The following is a 20,993-nucleotide window of genomic DNA, read 5'->3' on the forward strand; positions in this document are numbered from 1 at the left end:
TCCCACATTGTGAGATACTCAAAACTAATTGGACAAACCAACACAATTATAAATATAAGGATTAGTTTTAATACCTTGATGAAAATCCTTTGCAGTCAATGACTGGCTGACGTCTGGAACCCATGGACATCACCAAATGCTGAGTTTCCTCCCTTGAGATGCTTTGCCAGGCCTTACAGCAGCGGCCTTCAGTTGCTGCATGTTTGTGGGCTTTTCTGCCTTAAGCTTTGTCTTCAGTAAGTGAAAAGCATGCTCAGTTGGGTTTAGGTGACTGTCTTGGCCACTGATGAATATTCAATTTCTTTGCCTCGAGAAGTTCTTTGGTTGCTTTTGCAGTATGTTTTGGGTCACTATCCATCTGTACTGAAACACTGTCCATCAGTTTTTCAGCATTTGGCTGAATCTGAGCAGATAGTATAGCCCCATACACTTCAGAGTTCATCCTGCTACTTCTCTCAGCAGTCACATCATCAATAAACATCAGTGACCTGGTTCCATTGGCAGCCATACATGCCCATGCCGTAACACTCCCTCCACCATGTTTGACAGATGATGTGGTATGCTTTGGATCATGAGTTGTTCCTTTTCTTCTTCATGCTCTTCTCTTGCCATAATTCTGGTACAAGTTCATCTTGGTTTCAGCTTTCCAGAGAATCTTGTTCCAGAACAGGACAGGCTTTTTTAGATGTTTTCTGGCAGAGTCTAATCTGGCCTTTCTGTTCTTGAGTGGTACCAGTGGTTTGCACCTTGTGGTAAACCCTCTATATGTATATTCATCAAGGTGTTTCTTAATTGTAGACTTTGACAATGATATGCCTTCCTCCTTGATAGCTTTCTTGACATGGCTAGATGTTGTGAAAGGTTTTTCTTCACCAGGGAATGAATTCTGTGATAATCCACATTAGTTGTCTTCCGTGGTCTTCCAGGTTTTTTGGTGTTGCTGAGCTCACCAGTGCATTCCTTCTTTTTAAGAATGTACCAAATTGTTGATTTGGCCACTCCTTAAGTTTCTGCCATCTGTCTGATAGGTTTCTTTTGTTTTTTCAGCCTAATGATGGGCTCCCTCATTTGTATCAACACTTCTTTGGCCCGCATGTTGAGAGTTCCCTTGAACTGCTACCAAATGTAAATTCAACACTTGGAAACAAGTCCAGACCTTTTATCTGCTCGATTTGTCATGAAACTGATTGTCAGTCAATTGTCCAATTACCTTTGAACCTCTGATAAGGAGGACTATGTATAAAAATGTCTGTAATTCCTAAACGGTTAATACGATGTTTTTGTTAAACCCCTTGAATTAAAGCTGAATGTCTACACTTCAATCACATCTTGATGGCTTTGTTTCAAATCCATTGTGTTTGTGTACAGAGGCAATATTACAAAAAATGTGTCACTGTCCAAATACTTAATGACCTGTGTGTGTGTGTGTGTGTGTGTGTGTGTGTGTGTGTGTGTGTGTGTGTGTGTGTGTGTGTGTGTGTGTGTGTGTGTGTGTGTGTGTGTGTGTTTGGGTTTGGGTTTGGGTTTGGGTTTGGGTTTGTGTGTGTTTGGGTTTGTGTGTGTGTATTTCACACATTTACACACTGCTTTACATCCTCTTCACTCCATGACGCTATGCTATTTGCACAATTAAAATACTGAGAGAAACCAGAATAAGCTTTATATGTGTCGTTTTTGTATATATGTTGATGAGTAACATAGCAATGATAATAGATTTACATTTGCCTCAATTACAACCTTAATGTGAGTAAGATAACCTGCCTACATGATACATTGAAATTATCACAGATTGTCTGACCTAAATTACAACTGAATTATTAATACATAAAGGCTGTTTATTATCAGTGAAATTGATTACTTATTACTTATTGATTACTTGATATAGAATTTACTACTTATTAGTGTCTGGTTAAAATTTGGATGGGGCTAATTTTACAGTTCACACTGTAAACCAGGATTTTTGTTCTGATGCGCAGTAATGTTCTTGATCTACAGGGTATGTCAGTGATACACAGAGAGTGTTTTTGGAAGCTTTGTTGTACCTTAAACTGTGTCAGGAAATTAATCATCCTGTCCTAAGCCTATATGGGTTTAAGGTAGTTCACCTTTGCGAAAATCACCAGCTTGCCTGCTTTGGGGCTATTATTTACTTAAAATGCTCAGTGTACTGTAGTCACCTTTTCTTGAGTAACCAAGCACATACAGATGACCCTCAAAGCAGTGACATTTGTGAAGTGTTGAAACAGACTTTGTGATTGGTCATTTAGGCTAGATGGGAGATCTGACCTTATTGTTTCCTGTTTTGATCTCCGACCTTTTAAATGTATTTCCTTTGCCTGACCAGGGATAAGACATCTAGTTTTGCCTGTGGGCAGAAGGTGTTGCTTAGCTACAATGACAGCAGAAATCAATACCCCTCTGGTGTGAGCTGATAAATTACCCAAGCGGTATTTCACAAAGGCATTTTGGGGGACGCTTTTGTTTGAAACACCTCGTGCATTAATTTTTAGCTTGCCTTGCCAGTGAAACCAGTAAAACCTATAACCATTGCAATATTAGTGCTACAGCATAACCCTTGAGCTGTAAAAGTTTGCCGTGTTAAGTCATTGTAATGCCTTAATTTTGTATGTGTTTGTTTTGTGTTGTTTTTGTGTGTGCCCACATTCTGCTGCAGGAGGAGAGGAGAGGAGGAGAGGATGAGCAGAGACTGTAGGGTAGCGCGCGGTATGGCCGCGGCGCTAAGTCAAGTCCACAATCTCAATGGTGGGGATGAGATGATTTGGTCGAAGAACCCGTGGGAAAACCTCATCGCAGCCCCAGCCAGAGCCAGAGGAGTGTCTACCTACTAGCCTACCCGCGCCCAAGAAGAAGCAGGATGCCAAGCAGGAAACGAAACAGGAGTCGAAGCAGGAGTCAAAACAGGACGGCAAGCAGGACAGCAAGCAGGACAGCAAGCATGTTTGTGTTTTATGTGTGCTGCTGCAGACATTCTTCTGCAGGAGAGCACCAGGAGGAGAGACGTAGTATGGCAGCGTCCGTTCTTCGGCGCACCCACAAGGTCATCAGTGGGGCTCAATGGATTTGGGGCTCAATGGATTGGATGAGAAACCTTGTGAACGAACCTCAGCCCCAGCCAGACAGCCAGGTGAGACGGTGTCTCTCCACTACGCCTCGCCCAAGAAGAAGCAGGATGCCAAGCAGGAACGAAGAAAACAGAAGAAGAGTCAGTCAAAACAGGACGGCAAGCAGGATTCCAAGCAGGACAGCAAGCAGGATTCCAAGCAGGACAGCAAGCAGGATTCCAAGCAGGACACCAAACAGGATGGCAAGCAGGAGTCACAGCAAGACATTAAGCAGGAGACAAAGCAGGACGCTAAACATGATACAAAGCAGGAGGCCAAGCAGGACATTCAGCACGATGGCCAGCAACAGGCCTCGTTGCAGGGAAAGGAAACTGACTCGAATGCCTCCCCAGCTGAGGCGGAGCAATGGACCGGCTCCAGGAAGCGGGGTGTGTCCTGTTTAGAGAAAAACATTACTCCTGAGAAGCCCGAGAACTGTGATAGAGGGAAAGGGGCGCGGGATGCCTCTCCTCCGATCAAAAGGCCCAAGCGGTGCTCCCGCTCTGGAGAGTCTCAGGGACACGAGGAGCACCCTGAGCCTCTGAAACCTGAAAGTCCAGTCTCTGTCCCAGAGTCTAGCAAGGACAACAGTTGTGAAGAATTTCCAAGCCAAAACTCTGCTATCACAGCTCCTGCCTCACCTGTCCTTAGTAAAAAGGAAAGTGAGCTGACAGGGGCAAAGGCAGAAGATGGTCACATGGAGTGTGGTGGGGCACCTCACAAATCTCACAAAGCTTCTAATGGACTCCGAGAGAGTAAAGCAGAGGAACCTAGCACACTCACTGAAGAGCCTAGTGCAAGTCCAACCTCTGCCACCAACTGCCCGTCGCTGCTCAATGGTAGCCAGACGGGAGCTCCCTCATCCCCTGACCCTGCTGTGCCTTGTAGAAACTCTGTCCTTGGGCAAATGGAGGTCTCTGGCTCAGGGGAATCGCCAGCCTCATCTGCACCGGCACTTGAGGCTGTTCCAGAGGATCCTGTCCCTGAGTTGATAGTGGTCAAGGAGCAGGAGGTGGAGGAGGTAGAGGTTGACGTGGTGGGCGAGCCCTTGTGCCTGGCCCATGAGGAGCAGGTGACAGAGAGTGACAGCGATACTAATGGCCGGCCACTAACACCATTGCAGGAAGCTGCTGCCTCCACCTCTTCCACCACACCCAACATGAACAGTAGTCCAATCAACAACAACAGCAACTCAGGAGAAACTACACCCCCACTAGCAACAACCCCCTCCCCCACAGAGCCAGGGTGCAATCCCTCAATATCCAGCATGCCCCCCTCTTTCACAGAGCTGTATGAACACAGATACACCCTACGGACTTCACCCAGGAGGGCTGCCACTGGTGGCAAAGCCACCTCCTCCAAGCCCAGCTCTCCTCCTAGAGACAATGGTCCCTTGAGGGAAGAGGGGGAGGTGTTGGTTAGGCTGGAGGAGGACTGCCCCTTGGTGGAGAAACCTCCTCCCTCAGACTCTGTTGGCCCCTCCAGTGAGGAGCCAGTGTCTGTGGATCCTGCAGACAGGGCAGGTGGCGAGATTGGTGGGTCTGTGGATGGCCAAGAGGCCGAAAGCAGCAAGGAGCTGACACAGAGCCAGGCTGCAGAGGAGGAGGAGGAAGAGGAGGAGCCAGACGTGTATTACTTTGAGTCTGACCACCTGGCTCTTAAACACAATAAAGAGTATGTGGGAGTTCCCCAGGGATTCTGCTTTCTCCTCATCTTTTGTTGATGTAGCTCTTACACATGTTGATCACTATATACTGCGATCGTTGCGTTACTTCTGGTCTGTGGTTTTGAATGAACCAGAGATGCACTTAAGCTAATGTGGATTTCTATGTGCTAAGGGGTATTTGGTATTTTGAAAGTGCTGAATGTTGTAAAACCTAAAGTATTATTCAATTTAGACTTAGGTCAGAGTTGAATACATATGAGAATCTATATTATTGTGTCAAAAACATTACTGTACATCAGTTGTTCTCAACCTTTTTGACTTGCAAATCCTTTTAAAGTGAAGCAGTGTCTGCCTATTCAGGCTGAATATGTGAATGAGTTGTGAGCAGTCCTCTTAACATCTCAGATAGTTTCATTTGAATAACTGTTAGACGTTTGAAGCAGTAACACCTTCACATGTTTCATAAGAAATTAATAAGATTAGAGGAAAGTCGGGAACAAAAGAATCAAAATTTGCGTAGCGGAACAATATTTCTCCTCTTTCCTATCTGTGTTAGTTATCTCATGACCCCTCAGATTTATCTTGCAACTAGTGCTGCAACTAAGTTATTTTTCATTATTGATTCATCTGTAGTTTATTTTCTCGATTAATTGTTTGGTCTGTTAAAATGTCAGAAAACTGTGAAAAATGCCAGTTACAATTTCCCACAGCCCGAGTTCATGTATTCATGATTGCTTGTTTTATTCAACAGTCCAAACCTTAAATACAGTCCCTGTGACTGTTGAGTCCTGTGCTGATGAAGGAAAAAGAACTTTATTCTGGCTATGACCCAGAGAGTTTTTATGTTTGAACAGTATTTATTTTATAATAAATTGTTGGGGGTAAATGTAAATATAATGAAAAAAAATATTATTAGCCTTTTTTGGCAGAAGACCACCCTTTAGCCCTGAAAACACATGTAAAGAAATATTTAATTGCAATATAAGTGTATCTGAGTTTTTGCACCACCAACAAATAGAATGTTAAATTAGCCCAGATATTTTTTGTCTGTTTTGAGACTTTTCTCAATCGTTATGGGAATATATTGGTGAGCATCTAACTATAGCTCTTGTCTTATTGATTAGGTTTTTCATGCTTCAGCATTAATTTCCACCTTCCATCTGGTGCTGTGATTGTGTGAATTTCTTGCCAATTGTCAGATTTCCAAAGCCTGAGGAGATTGGATGTGAAAATTACTGTTCCGATTGCTTCTGTTCTCTCTTCTCAGGAAAAAAGAGTTGTTTTAGAGGAAAGTGTACGGCTTTGTAATTAGTTTTGTTGTCAGACGTCAAGCAAGACGGGATGTTTATGTTAGTGGACAGGTCTGATGCGTGCAGTCAGGCTCTGCTAACTGCACTATGGCAGATCAGCTGATTCATGATGCCTTTTCATAGGAGGATGGGTGGAGCACTTTAGGGGCTTAGAGATGTCATCAGCTGGGATCCTTTTGTCTTTGACACCACTATTGATAAATGTTTCAAATTTGGATAGTGGCTTTAGAATAAGATTTCCCTGCACTCGTATTGCAAGGTAATTTGATCAAGTTTCTGTGACATGCCAAGGTTTCGTTGTGGTGAGTAAGGATCATTTTTTAGGGAAGCGTGACTAGGCATTTCAGGGTTACTGAATAGGGAGAATTGACACTGACATGATTGATGATCTGTCTACAGAACATCTTGTATTTACACCTTACACCTTTTGTGGATTTTGACAAAATACCCACTATCTATATTGTATAAATATTAAAAAAGAAGAAGAAAAAACAATCTCCGACCTTTAATTATCAGGCATTAACATAGCAAAACTATTGTCCTGGCCAGCCTTTCATTGGCACCAGTGTTTGTCCGTGGACTTCGGGCCCAGTAGGTGGCAATGGAACACCAGACTTGTCCCTGGACACCTGGAGGGAGTCCAGAGTGTTGAGAAGCAGAGCCAAGTCCTCCTCGTTTCCCTGAAACAGATTAATGCACAGATCATCTGTTCATCTGAAGAAGTCAGCATGCTTGCTGCTTTCTCTTGCAGGGATATACATTTTAATCAGAATCACTCTAGAGTACAGGAGATGTGCAGTAGTATGTTTTAGTGCCACTGTTGCGGAACCAGATTTACAGCTTGCATTGTAGCACAGTACAAACTGATGCTGTACAAGGTCAAGTAAGCCTCACATCATTTAAAACGATGGTATCTGTAACTAATGAAGGGATATTAGGTTAAATAAAGTTGACTCGTCTGAATGTTTTTACTTGTAAGATTTTCAAACTACCGACAGCTACTGAATAAATTGTGTCCTGTGCATTGATTTTCATTCATGTCCTGTTAGGAAAGATTGATCCATTCTGCTCCACTGAGCACCTGCACTAGGTTATAGCCATGTAGGATGCTGTCACATTACTGTCGATTCCTCCAGCTCTGCTCACGCTGTAAAGGCTCTGAGTCAGTACCACACTTAGTCATTGACAGCTCAGTTTGCACTTCTTCTGTTGTCCCAGAGGGTATGAGTGGAAAGGTCAGACTTTTACGTCGCCGAAGGCTCCTCAAGCACTACAAAACCTAAGTGTTAGTCATGCAAAGGTTTTCATATTTGCTGTGAGAGCTCAGTGATGTGCATAGTTACAGATCAGATCAGTGTTGTTGTGTGTTTTCCATTACCAGGTAAACTTTTATTTATTTATAAGCTGCAGTTCTTGATGGGCCTCACTAGTAAAGTAACTCTAAAGGTTTTAGGTATTTGCCAAAACAGCTCGTTTGATTAGATGCATTCTTTATAGCCATTGCCAAGATTTTTGGCGCTCAAACACTTGTAAACACATTAAGGGCAAAATAGGTAGAAAGGATGGTAGAAATCCTCTTGTCTTGTGCAACTATTTAGGTTTTCAGCGCCATGGTTGAATTTTGAATGGTCTTGGGTCTAAAATTTTGATGCGCTACAGCATCGCAAGTGTCAGGTTAAATAATGTAATCAGTCCATGCCTTCCACTCTTGTCTAAACTCGCATTCCTTCATGTCAGTTATCAGAGGCTGCTGCAGACCATTGGAGTTCTCGAGGCCCAGCGCACACAGGCCATCCTGGACCTGGAGACGTTGGCACGTCACCAGAGAGAGGCACTCGCCGATCCCATCAGCTTTGTGGAGCAGCTGCAGAAACGGGTAAAAAAAAAAAAACTAAACACAGACCTGTGTCTTTAATAGACTAAGATGCATAAGACCTGGGAGTGCCAGGGAGAAAAAAATTTTGTGTAAAACAAACACCTGATGTGAATGAGTTGCATTTAAATGTGCAAATACACTGTGCATGTTTGTATTTTAATATGTTATCAGTTACTCTACATCAACCACTGAGACATGGCATGTAGGATCTTGTTCTTGGTCTTTGCCCCAGGAATACCTTGCTTGTTGAAACGCTGCTTGAATAAATATTTGGTAGCTTGTAAAATTTAGGGTTCAGACTACTATTCCTTTTCCATTGTATGACTGATTTTGTCCTGCATGTGTAATTAACTGGGCTGGAATGTGAAAACTGTACACTGTTTTCTACTTGTGATCTTGCTGACTGCTTACTCAATAGGATATTAGGGCAAATCAGTAAATTAATTAGTGTAGTCAGGTAAATGTGGCCACTAAATACAGTCAGAACACCTGCTGCAGAAGTTAAAGCAAGTACCCGCTTAAAATGTGGTGAAACCTTCTTTTTCAGCTCAATATAAAAATGGAAGCCCTCCATAGCACACGATTGGCCATCCCTTCTCTTGAATCTAGATATAGGAATCACTCGAAAGCCCCTGTTGCAGAAGCTATTTGGAAAAATTATTATGTGCTAACTTATGTACGGGAATGACTGGACTCCAAGGTACAAGTTACAAAAATATCAAAACTTGGGCATACCCAATGAAAGTAAAAATGTTATAAAATATGAAAGTTCTTCTTACTGTGTCTTTTGGTCTTTTTGTTTGTCACATATATTATGTTGCGCTGAGACTTATAGAAGTTATGAATTCATTTGTTAATGGATCATGACCCCTGACTCTTGTGATCCTCAGGTGAATTTGGGCTTGCCGTGTCCTCAGCGAGTCGTCCAGCTCCCCGACATTGCATGGGAACAGTACACCTCAGGCCTCGGTGACTTTGAGAGAGAGTTCTGCGACAAGAAACGCAAAACCAGACGGCTAAAGCTGATCTTTGACAAAGGCACATAGAAATTTAGAATTGACTGTGAATTTCATTTAATATAGACGAGTTCTTAGTCTTTATCCTGTAGGGTTTACAATACAGTAAACAACAGAGAACGACTTTTGTCATCTCACAACTTTTAAAGATACTAATTCTGCTCATTTCCTCCCTTTAGGTTTGCCTATTAGGCCAAAAAGTCCAGTAGAGCCCAAGAAGGAGGGCGAGTCCTCCACCATGTACTCCCCTCTGCCAACTAGTGATGCCCCAGAGAACGGAAGGCAAACGCAGGTATAGCTCTGCCTCATTAAAATTATCCGTACAACACACAAATGCTGCTGCTGTCATTGCAGTGGTGATTGTTTCCCAGTATATCATTAGTGCAGATGCAGCTACATCCATTTCTAATTGTAGCTGGTGAGACCCCATTTTCCTGCAGGTTACACTGCAAATCATCAGGTTATTACCATTTTACACTGCTTGGCCTCCTCCAACCTCAAGCACAAAAGATTGTATCTGGGGAAACGTGAGGAATCGCCTCTTCCACACCTCTGATTATTAGGTCTTACTCTTGGCCTCTTTTGTGTGTGTGTGTGTGTGTGTGTGTGTGTGTGTGTGTGTGTGTGTGTGTGTGTGTGTGTGTGTGTCTTTTCCCCATTGTATGGGCAGTAAGGTTTCACTTTTAATTAATTTTTGGGATTAGACAACCCTGACCACTTAGCACAGAGCAAAAAACTCTGATTATTTCTGTTTTTCTCCCAGTTTATATTGTGCAAGCACAATTGCATTCTCCTGGACTACACTATGCGAATTCTAACAGGATTTTGTTTGTTAGTCAAAAGAGTTGGATGGAGAGATGGATTCAGTGTGCCAGGCAGTTCGTATGCACAGATTTCTTCAAATAATGTATTGCCTGTTATTTTTGTATTGCGTCAGTCTTTTAACATGCATCTAACTTGTGTTTTCTCGACAGATGATCAGGGGGAGGATTTGTCACCCAAACAAGCCTGACACATTTAACCAGCTGTGGACTGTGGAGGAACAGGTAGGGAGTGAGCGTGTAAGATGTTGCACAATATTTTATCAGACTGAACTCATTTATCAGGGGAATGGTTTAGTGTTTGGTTTTATTTTCATAAAACAACCAACACATAACACACATGTCTACATATTAACCAAAAAAACACTAATTCAATCCATGCAGAAACACAAGCGAAACAAACTATAAACAGCATATAAAATAAACAAAGAGACGACAACCAAGTATGTGTGGGGATCGCATGATGACACTCTCATAGCAACATTTTCAAACTCTTTGTAGACAAAAAATTGACTTTTACGAAAAAAATTTAAATTCAATATTAAATATCTGAAATTTACAGAACTGTAGTCTGTAAAACCATAATCATTTTGTGAAATCGGTTTACAAAATGTGTTTATAAGCAACTTACACGTATCTTAATTTGTTCTACCTGCCAGTTTCATGGGCTGTTTTTTGACTAATTTGTAATAAATCACATTACTAATACTAATGTACCAATATGTTAGTATTAGTATTATTAGTATTATCATTTATACAGTAAGAACATTTGTCCTTACATGGTTTTCACCTGGCGTTTTGTGTATTTTCTAGAAAAAACTGGAGCAGCTTCTTGTTAAGTTCCCTCCTGAGGAAGTCGAGTCCAGAAGATGGCAGAAGATTGCTGATGAGCTGGGCAATCGAACAGCAAAACAGGTGACAAAGAGACTTAGGATTCACTACAAAAAAATGCATGCTCCTTTGATCCCCACTTATTACCTCCTTAATTCAGAATATTTGGTTTAGTTGCATATCTATAAATGATAAAATCTCAGCAGAGAATTACATAATTTTTTGGTCACATTTTGGAAAGAATTCACTTCAAAGAAGCAACAAACTTCAAGATGATCTACACCTGAAAAAACTGACTTGGCTAGTTGTATTCTGCCCATCGTCTGTGAACCATCTGTACTAATGTTTACCTGTATTTTTATTAGCCTGCCACGACAGTGAAAAATCTATGGGTCTTTACTATGGCAACAGACTGTTAAATTTCATAGAGTGTAGTGCCTGAATGATACGTTTGTGTGACCTCAATTACTTCAAGCAGCTGTTCCTCAGTTGGAAATCATTAACGCAGCAATTTTCCTGTTAAAACATTCCAGGTTGCCAGCAGGGTTCAAAAATACTTCATCAAACTGACTAAAGCTGGTATACCTGTGCCTGGAAGAACACCCAACCTGTGCATGTACACTAAAAAGGTAACTCTTAACTCATTTAATAAAAACCCCTTAACCATATTGAGTCACTAATTGCATTAAAACAAGTGGTTGTCTTAATGAATGTAAGATGTCTTCAAAGACTGGGCAATTAATTCAATATTGCAATGTATCGACTTTCAGTGGAATGGTATTGTGATGATAGGAGTATGATTTTGAGTAGAGTTTGATTTATACTGGATATTTGACAAAATACATCAGCTGTTTTTGTTTATATATTTGTTTTAATGTTTATTTATTCTTTAACATAAACACATCTCATAAAATTTTGTTGGTAAGGAATTATGCCTAAAATATGTACTCAGCAAAAAATTTAATGTTGGAAATTGAGCTGGTCAGTACTCTTGTGGACAAACTGTGTAATGACGACAACATTTCTAAATTACCTCAAACATATCTCATGTATTTCTTTACTGCAGTCTGTTGTTACTTCTTAGCTGACGTATGCCGATAACAATATAGTCGTGATGAGATAAAAACAGCTGATATTATTGGCCAAGCCTTGTATTTATTATGCTCAAACACTGTTATCATTTTACAAAATTAAAGATGCCAAGCAAATTGCAATGTGCACTTTAACAGCTATTTTAACAAAATCAGTTATTAAAGTTTTTGTTTGACATGAGGAATTATTTCAGAATTATATGTTTATGGGGATGTGTGTAAAATGACTGCCTGCTTTTGTAAACGTACCTGTTTGTTCTCCAGGCATCCAGTAAGAGGCAGCACCACCTCAACAAGCACCTGTACCGGCCGTCCACCTTCCTGACCTCCTACGAGCCTCCGGTCTACATGGATGAAGATGAAGAGCGCTCGGCGTATTACAGCAGCGTGCAGGACCCCTCAGCTGATGACTCGGTCAGTCGTCTGTCACATCACAGAACATCAGTTACTGGAAGCCAGAAATCTTTTATCTTTATTTTTAAATACACTTGTTTTTGCACACATACCCATCTCACATCTTAGTTGTTGTGGGAGATTATATTGTAACTGATCTCATTCCCAAGACTTTTTCGTGTCACTGATCATTGGCCAGACTGTGGTACTTTACTGCTTAATTAAACGAATCACAAGCTCACATTTCCTCTTCTCTGTCACCGTCCAGTCTCACCCTCTCCTCCTTATGTAAGGAGTGGCCTGTATGATAAAGACTGGTAAAAACTGCATGTAATATGCCTTTGGGAGTTGGTTTTATACCTGACTAGTTCATTTAAATCCATTTCCGACAAGGCAAAATGTTTCCTGCCTTGTCATTTACGTCTGCTTTCACATGACAGTCTGTCCCTACCCCTCTTAACTCCACTTTAACAGCTTTGGGTGAAATGGAGCATTTGGCCCTTGATAATGTACATCTGTACTTTTTTCACTCCTATCAGCTCACTGTGTGCTGTTTGAAAACTGCTAAATCAAAGCAGGGGCAAGGCAAGCCTCACAGCTTTTTCCATTAGAACTGCGCAACTCCTGACGCTCAACGTTATCCAAGCGCTGACATTTTCTTTCTCCCCTTTTGATGGCAGTAACCTTTAAGTAAAACCAGGTTGCTGTGTCCTGCTGAGAACACAGGCTGCCGGCTCCACCATCGCATTAGCAAAACCTCTGACACCGCTGGTATGAAGTAAAGTCAAAAAGATGTAGTCAGCATGGGTCACAATAATTTCTCACTTCACCAGGTTGTTTCTATACTTTGGCTGTGTTTGCAAATTGCATGGGCAAGTGCATTGGCATCTTAGCAGGACTTCCATGAAGCCATTTCCTGTAAAGACCCGGAAGAACGAATAATAATTTTGTTGAAAATAAAATGTAGCACTTTGCCTCTTTTTTCTTTCTGAAGTTTTTTTTCCCCCTCTCCATAGAAAGGTGGAGGTTTGTATAGGCTGGAGGCAGACATGTGGAGTCTTTGTGCGGGACTTTGATGTTTTCACTTGTGTACTTTTAGCCGAAAGACAATCTCTGCTTTCTATAGAGATACACTACAACATTGCTGCTGAAACAGAAGAAACCCTTTATTGATGTTCATGTATATGTTGCTCAACTAAAATTAGATTGATCTGTAGTGTCAGCAAATTTGTCTGCTGGGTATAAAACATCTGGAGAATATCATTATCAGATTGGATCGCTGGAGTCATATTGAGATGTTTTGTCTGTGCATGTCCTGATGCCTATCAGTCATGTCCTCTGTCTCTCTCTTTCTGTGTATGCATGTTTTTGTGTGTGCGTGTGCGTGTGCGTGTGCGTGTGCGTGTGCGTGTGCGTGTGTGTGTGTGTGTGTGTGTGTGTTTTCTTGCTTGCTTGCTTGCTTTCCTACACTCCCAGGATGAGGAGAGTGTACCTGTGGAGTTGAGAAATTTGCCAGAGTACAAAGAGCTCTTGGAGCTGAAGCGACTGAAAAAACAGAAGCTTCAGGAGATCCAGGAGGATAAGGTTGGGGTGCGGCACGTAGGCTACAAGGTGAAGACTATGCACATTTCTGTACATCATTACGACAACATTAAAACCAGGCTTCTACATACACGTGTCCTCAAAGTATGAGGAGTGTTGAAATCACATCCTGAGTGAGAGGGATTGTAAGCTGGTCAACAGTGACTAAGACTGTGTCCCAACTGCACAGTTTACAGCAATTCTAACAGTATTTTGAGTATGTAGCACTGTAGCATGTAGCACACTGTACAAAAAACAGTAGAAAGTATATTTAAAAAAGGGCAGCGTGTATGTTGGAAATGCTTTATTTTTGAGTGTGATGTTGGTATTCTGTTGTCCCACAATGAAAATACAGAAAGCTATAAAACAGCCCCCCCCCCAAAAAAAACACTAAATAATTGAAAATGCATATATTACTTATTATATTTTCAAGCTTGAATATGGCACCATAGGACAGAAGACTTTGCTTGTTTGACATAAGCAATATCAATATTACTGACTAGTATTTATTTTATATATTATTATACTGTTGTTGTTGTTGTTATTATTATATTTATACTGTTACTGGAGTATTCCCTTATTTGAATTTAGGGTCTAAGGATAAAGGCTGTCATATGCTGAAGAGATTTAAAGCCCTTTGAGGCAAATTTGTGGTTTGTGATTTTGGGCTATATAAATACAATATCTTGACTTGACAACAACATTCAGATGTTACTATACAGAGATTTATTGATGCGTGGACTTGTTTATTTGAGTGTCCTGCACCATGAAATGCCCAGCCCATATGGGCTTATAATACCCTGGAATGCAACAGCAACCACAATGGACACATGAAAAATCACAATATACAGATCCACACATTCAAAAAGAGAACTTTGTATAATACTCAGTTTCCATGATAGAAATGTCCTGTAATGATGAATACAGTGTTCTGTCTTAGTTGCCATGCACTTTCTATAATTCTTGCCAAAAGAAAAATCTCCTCATTAAAGAGCCAACTCAACATATTAGGTTCAGACAACCAAAACAATTCATGGTTCTTCATCTGATGACATGATTCCTCAAGTCACGGTACATGGGTCAATGGAACATGAAGAAATTAATCAAAAACATCAGGGTCACAAGGAACACAAACGCTGCTCTTCAGGAATACCTTTATATCTGCCAACCTCAGTTGCTAACTGTTAGGCACCATTTCATCGCTGCGCAGAGAGGGACCTCTGCCTGTAAATGAAATTTTAAATAATTGTCTTTGATTTGAATTCTTGAATTCTTTTGCATCACAGGGGGACGTTTACAGGCAATGTTACCAATTTTGCGCCTTTGTCGCTACATTAACCGACGTTTCATACCCCTTTTAGCGACTTTTCTTCTCAAAAGCACCTGATAAATCTAGCGACTTTTTGGACAAACCTTAGCTACTTTCCATAGAAGAGAGTCGCCGTGCCTATTGCCACGCGAGCGCAAGGTTTGGCTTGCTCCTCCGCTGGCTCACACCCTCTGAGTTTCATTCAGTTGACTTAACTGCAACTGAGAGACGTTAATGAGCTTCTAACTTTCTCTATGAGTCATCATTTTACAGGTAAATCTAGCCGAAATCACAGCACAGCCCTTGTTTTTAACTAATGTGTATGGTGATTTTGTCAGACGATTTTGCGGCTATATCTGTCACTGTGTTCTGAAGATGTTGTTTGTTTGTGTTTCTGTTTCGTGTAGTGTGACGTCTGTGGCATAGAGCCAATCCAGGGAGTGCGGTGGCACTGTCAGGACTGTCCGTCAGACAACTCTGTGGATTTCTGCTCCAACTGCTCCGACTGGTGAGATCCTCCACCTTTGTCATGAGAGTAAAATTGCCATATGTAGAACTTGTGGTTGGGGTGGGTCAAAAAGATGATACATACCATGAGACCAAATTAATTTGTCTACCACCAGATTTTTCCATAGCATTTATACAGTATTGGCTATCCCTTTAAAATCATGGGAGTATTAGGCCATTTTGGACAGTGGTGTAAATGAAAGGGCATGGAAGCTTTAAGGCAATACTGCATATCAATGGGTTTTGCATCAATATGGTGAGCGATTTTAATTAACTGGGTTAGTCGAAAAAGCCTGTCTGGCTATTTAATCCATAAACAGTTTTTAAATACATTTTCCAGAAACATAAATATTATCATGATACATATCGGTATTGTCAAATAGCCTTGTTTACTTATCTTAAGGGCTTTTGCCTTTAGCCTTCATATCTTAAGTTTGTTCAGTTTATATAGCACTCTGTTCAAGGCTGTGTTAAAATGGCACTAAACTGTTTGATTAGAGCTCTGAAAAGGTTCGGCTTCTCAAAGAATTTTTTGTAAACAGAAACTGATTTTAAAAAAGTGAGACTTCATTTTATGGGTCACACATTTTCCAGCTCATTTTCCTGGAAACTTTCCCTATGATTTCCTAAATATTAGTTGATATTTAGCTATAAATTACAAGGATATTGCCAGGAAGGTTCTACGCAGCTTAGTAATTATGAAGGAATTATAGAAAGTGTTAGTAATTGCTTGTTATATTTGAGTTTTTAAGAAAAGAGGAAATTATGTAGTTGCTAAATGAAATAATGTTCATAAACAGTTGTCAGTATCCATTGGAGTTTCCTAGAAAGACTAACAAAAATTCTTAATTTTGATTCTTCATGACTTTGAACTGCCACACATTATATATCAGCTCTGTCTATTTATTTAACTGATGTTTATGCTCCATATTGGTTGAATTTTATACTGACCTTTAGTTTTCAGCTGCGATAGAAATTCCTTGGTTTTGTGTTTCAAGCTGATATGATGATCAACAAATTAAACACACTCCATGCCATAAAATCCCATTGGCTCAGCAGTTATACTTACGGACATATTTCTGATGTCCACTGACTGGAACTCAAAGTGACTCAGTGTGGAACATTTTCTGTCTAATCAAGAATTAAGAACTTTACTTAGTCTTTCCAGGAAATTTGATGGATATTGATGTCTTTTTATGAGCTATTTTTCATTTACATAATATCCTCTTTTTCCCCTTTAAAAAAATTCAGATTTAACAAGCTGGTACTTAATAAGTGTAGCAAATAACATTTTATCTATTTCCCCTAAGTTAGTACCAAATTGTGTAGGCCTTGACCAGAAAATATCCTAGGAATTTACAGCAACACACCAGGTAATTAAAAAAAAAAAAAAAAAATTCTGAGGAAAGTTTCCGGGAATTTGGCTGGAAAAATATGGGACTTGTAAAATAAAACGTTACCAGCAGTAATGCCTAGCTCTATTTGTTAAGCAATCATGTGTTAATTACTTGGAAAATGTAATGACAGTATTTGGAACATGCATATAATGTACTGAAAATCACTTTAATTATTAAATTATTTAACATGTGCTCTGTGATACCTTTTTAAATACACATTCTGACACGTATCACTTAATTCTTCCTCTACCACGGGATCGTTAGACTGCCAAGGCATTGTGTTTTTTACAGGACTAATGTTTTTCCTTTTTCCCCTCTCATATTCCAGCTTGTTCACCACGGAGACCCACAAACCTAACCACCACTTGGAACCGGTGTACCAGCCAAAAACCTTTCTGGACAGGGACTACTGCCTGCCTCAGAGCACAGGCTACAACTACCTGGACCCTAACTACTTCCCAGCCAACAGATGACAGGGTCCCAGGCGCCCCTAGCTCCAGGCTCTCTCCACATATCCCACAGGCCACTCTGTGCATGGCTCCATCCTCCAAGTCCAAGATAACCGCTTAACCCGCCGCCAGGCAAGAAGGCCAGCAGGCAGGAAGACAGCCAGGGGCCTCAGAGCAGACCACAGTGCTGCTGGTGGGGGGGCTGTTGGTAAACTGGCCTCCCTGACTCGAGAAAAGAGCGGCCAAGTTGGTTCCTCAGAACAAGGGGCCCCCGCTCCACCTCAGCCAGGTTAATCAACGGATCTGTGATTTGAAGCGATACACTATTTTTAAAAACAAACAGACAAACAAACAAAAAAAAAAACAAAAAACAGAAGGCACACCGACATTCCCGAGCTCTGTGACTCCAGGAGGGCTGTCCCTGTTTCCCTCTTCCCGTCATTGCCCTCCAGTTACCTCCCTGTGCTGCTTCGAAACTGGAGAATTGACGATCAGTCTGGTGAATGGAGATGTGTGGTCGACCAGTGTGTCATAGTGGACTGTGAAGTCATCAACTGAGATACACACAGGTGGTTTGTTTGTGTGTATGTGGTCTCCGTGTTATGCAAGAGTGAAAAATGTCCTAGCTAGGTATCCGTAGATTGAGTATTTATGAGTCGCAGCTTCCTCAGCGGGAGTTGGGGCTGCCGCGAGAGAAGTCAGGCGGACACTGAGGTCAATGCCGGTGTGTTTTTGGCTGCAGACTCTAGGAAGTTCTGCCGATCCACTTGACGTTCTGCAGACAGACCTGTATGTGTTAACGGATTTTGCGCCATGTTTCAACATGGAGCTGTCACTACCACTGTCACACAACGCTGCTGTCTACCCCCTCACCTTTCAAACTCACACAGATACACACTTTCATCTCTATTTCCTTTCCCTTTGCTCTCCACCTAAACATGTGTAACAAGGAAGCACTACAGCATGGAGAGCAAATGTTTTTGAAGGCAGGTGAATGGGAACGTATGGAAAAATACACAACTGTGTTTTTGTTTTTGTTTTCTTTTCTCCTCCCCCAGTGTGTGCCGTTGTTGATCATGTTGAGTGTACAAGTATATGGTGAAAAGTAGCCAGTGCTAGTTGCTGTGTGCCATTTTAAAAAAAGAATTTTCCTTTTTTTTGGGGGGGGGGCACAACTTCTCCCTTCTTGCGTGGCACCATCGACCCACAGTATCGTACATTATTGATCCAGTCATCATGCCTCTAGGTCATCTTTAATTTTGCAGTCCACTTTAAAAGGTCCATTTAAAAGATTGTATTTTTATTAATCTATTTAAAAAAAATAATTGAGGTATTGGTTGGTGCCTCCACAGTGGATCAACCCACACAATTTTATACACATAGATTTTGTTGTGCTTGAGTAGACACCATTTTGTATGGTTTTCGTCTCCTTCCCTTACCCCCTTTGTCCTGCTTCAGTATCTGTGTATAACAGTCTGTTCTTATGTAAAAAAAATAAATAAAAATAATGTAAAAAAAAAAATGCTAGAGGAGAACTGTGGAAATAAAAGTATGTGAAAATAGTGTTTCTACATACATGGTTGCTGTATTATTATTCTTCCTCTTCAGAGTCACTCCAATTTTATATATATAGTTGAGCAATTCATTTCAGAGCTTTATATATTAGTGGACATAATCAATAGCCGACTCGATTATTTAAGAAAAAGTAGCAGAAAATTCTCTGGTTCCAGCTTCTCAAATCTGATGATTGGCTGCTTTCCTCTGTTTTATATTATTGTAACCTGAATATCTTTTGGTTTAAGACTGTTGGTCGAACAAAAAAACATTTGAGCAAATAACCTGCGACTCAGGAACCGTGATCGTCATGTTTAAGTTTTTGCTGACATTTCATAGGCCAAATGATTGAGAAAATCATCAGAAAGTTAATCAATAATGGAAATAATTGGTAGTTACAGCCATCGAGTAATTGTGAGTAATTCCTTTTGTTTTACTTTTAATGATTGTAGATATTAGAGTATTGAAGTATTTTCATTTAGAATATCAACTGAAAATATTATAAATGACCATTTGATAATATGAAACTGGGCAACTAAGAATTATTTTTTTATTATCAACTAATCTGTTGATTATCTCTCGAGTAATCGATTAGTTGTTTGGTCAGGAAATTGTGAAAAATATCTCCCAATTTCCCAAAGCTCAAGTTGACGTCTTTAAATATCTTGGTTTGTCCGATTAACAGTTTAAAACCCCAAAATATTCAGTTTACTTTAACGGAAGACTAGGAAAAGCAGAAAATATTCACATTTGACAAGCTGAAACCAGAGAATTTTGACATTTTCTAAAATCACTCAAAATGATCAATTGATTATCCGAATAGTTGCAGATTATTTTTCTGTTAGTTGACTTATTGTTCTAACATAAGATATAAAATATCAGTTAAGTTCAAAAGTAGAGCGCAGAGTGATGCTTCACTTGGCTTATTTTGTCCAGCCAATAGTATAAAATCCAAATATACTTTACAGTCATTATAGAACACACGAGCAGGAAATCCTCACATCTGAGTAGCAGGAAACCATCAAACAGCTCTTTTGCTTGATTAATGACAATTGAGAATCACATTGTTGGTGTATTTTCTGTTGCTCAACCAATCAACATTCCAGCCCTGTAATCTACCCTAGACAATTACATAAGATGCAAAAAGTGCCCTAAAACTGTTTCAAGATGTACAGTGATTATTAAGATTGATGTACAATCACAGTCTAAGTGGCTCCACAGAAATTTTAATATTAGTCACAACCAGTGAGTAATTCAGGCCTGGCATGAATCTGAAGGGAAATGGCGCCTGTGCAAAATATCTTATGCTTCCATAATTTGGTTATCTGTGAAAAGAGAGAGATTGACAGGGAAGAGGTTTCGATCCCACGCACCTGTCAATAAGACTTCCTGAGATAAGATAATAGTCCCCCGAAACTTCCATATTAAAGGAAAAAAAACAGGATACATTGAAAATCTTATTTCCCCGAACAATGTCAGACTGGTTAGCTTTCATCAGCAGAGAAGCACAAGTGAACAACAGCTAATTTATCACCTCATCTTCCGGCTAAAAGAAATTAAAAAATGCTGGGTTTTTTTTTTTTTTTTTTAAATAAAAATATAATTATTTTTTTTAAATTAAGAATGAAAGCAATTTATAAACATCTAGGTGTTGCCAAGAAGAAGTGACTATGTTCAGATTCCTGATTTCTTTTGGCTCTTTCCATTAATGCTTTCAAACATGTCCCTGATGACCATCGCTGGGAACCTCAAACGCTCCCTGACACACTGGGTGCTGCAGTTAAAGGTCATTTACTGATGCTGGGTCCACGTATTGTATTGGCTTGAAGGTGGATCCAGGAATTATTATTATTATTATTATTCTTTTTATTTTTTTTGCATTTTAGATGGGATGCTAAATTGGTCTCCCTTGGTTACCTGTCATGTAAATTCAGCGCCTTTGTTGTGAGCCTCTCTCCAGCAGATGGGGCTGTCAGATCAGCTGTGGTCATCTCGCACTCACAAAACACCAAAGCACACACTCAGCAACCCTCCTTTTAGCAAATGCACTGTCTTTATTGAATGTTAAAT

At 40.4% G+C, this 20,993-nt stretch overlaps 1 protein-coding gene across 1 annotated transcript; it reads left to right on the forward strand.

Moving 5' to 3' along the window:
- Positions 1 to 1,978: 1,978 nt before the first annotated feature.
- Positions 1,979 to 18,940, forward strand: zzz3 (zinc finger, ZZ-type containing 3). The gene is made up of 13 exons (XM_040143785.1): positions 1,979 to 1,996; positions 2,815 to 2,924; positions 3,240 to 4,796; positions 7,836 to 7,974; positions 8,865 to 9,012; positions 9,170 to 9,282; positions 9,965 to 10,036; positions 10,625 to 10,726; positions 11,176 to 11,271; positions 11,998 to 12,147; positions 13,603 to 13,737; positions 15,424 to 15,524; positions 17,249 to 18,940. Exons 1-13 carry the CDS (start codon positions 1,979 to 1,981, stop codon positions 17,391 to 17,393), a joined length of 2,886 nt encoding a protein of 961 aa, XP_039999719.1. The 3' UTR covers positions 17,394 to 18,940.
- The last annotated feature ends 2,053 nt before the right edge of the window (positions 18,941 to 20,993 follow it).

This window comes from Xiphias gladius, chromosome 14, assembly GCF_016859285.1.
Source record: "Xiphias gladius isolate SHS-SW01 ecotype Sanya breed wild chromosome 14, ASM1685928v1, whole genome shotgun sequence".
NCBI lineage: Eukaryota > Metazoa > Chordata > Actinopteri > Istiophoriformes > Xiphiidae > Xiphias > Xiphias gladius.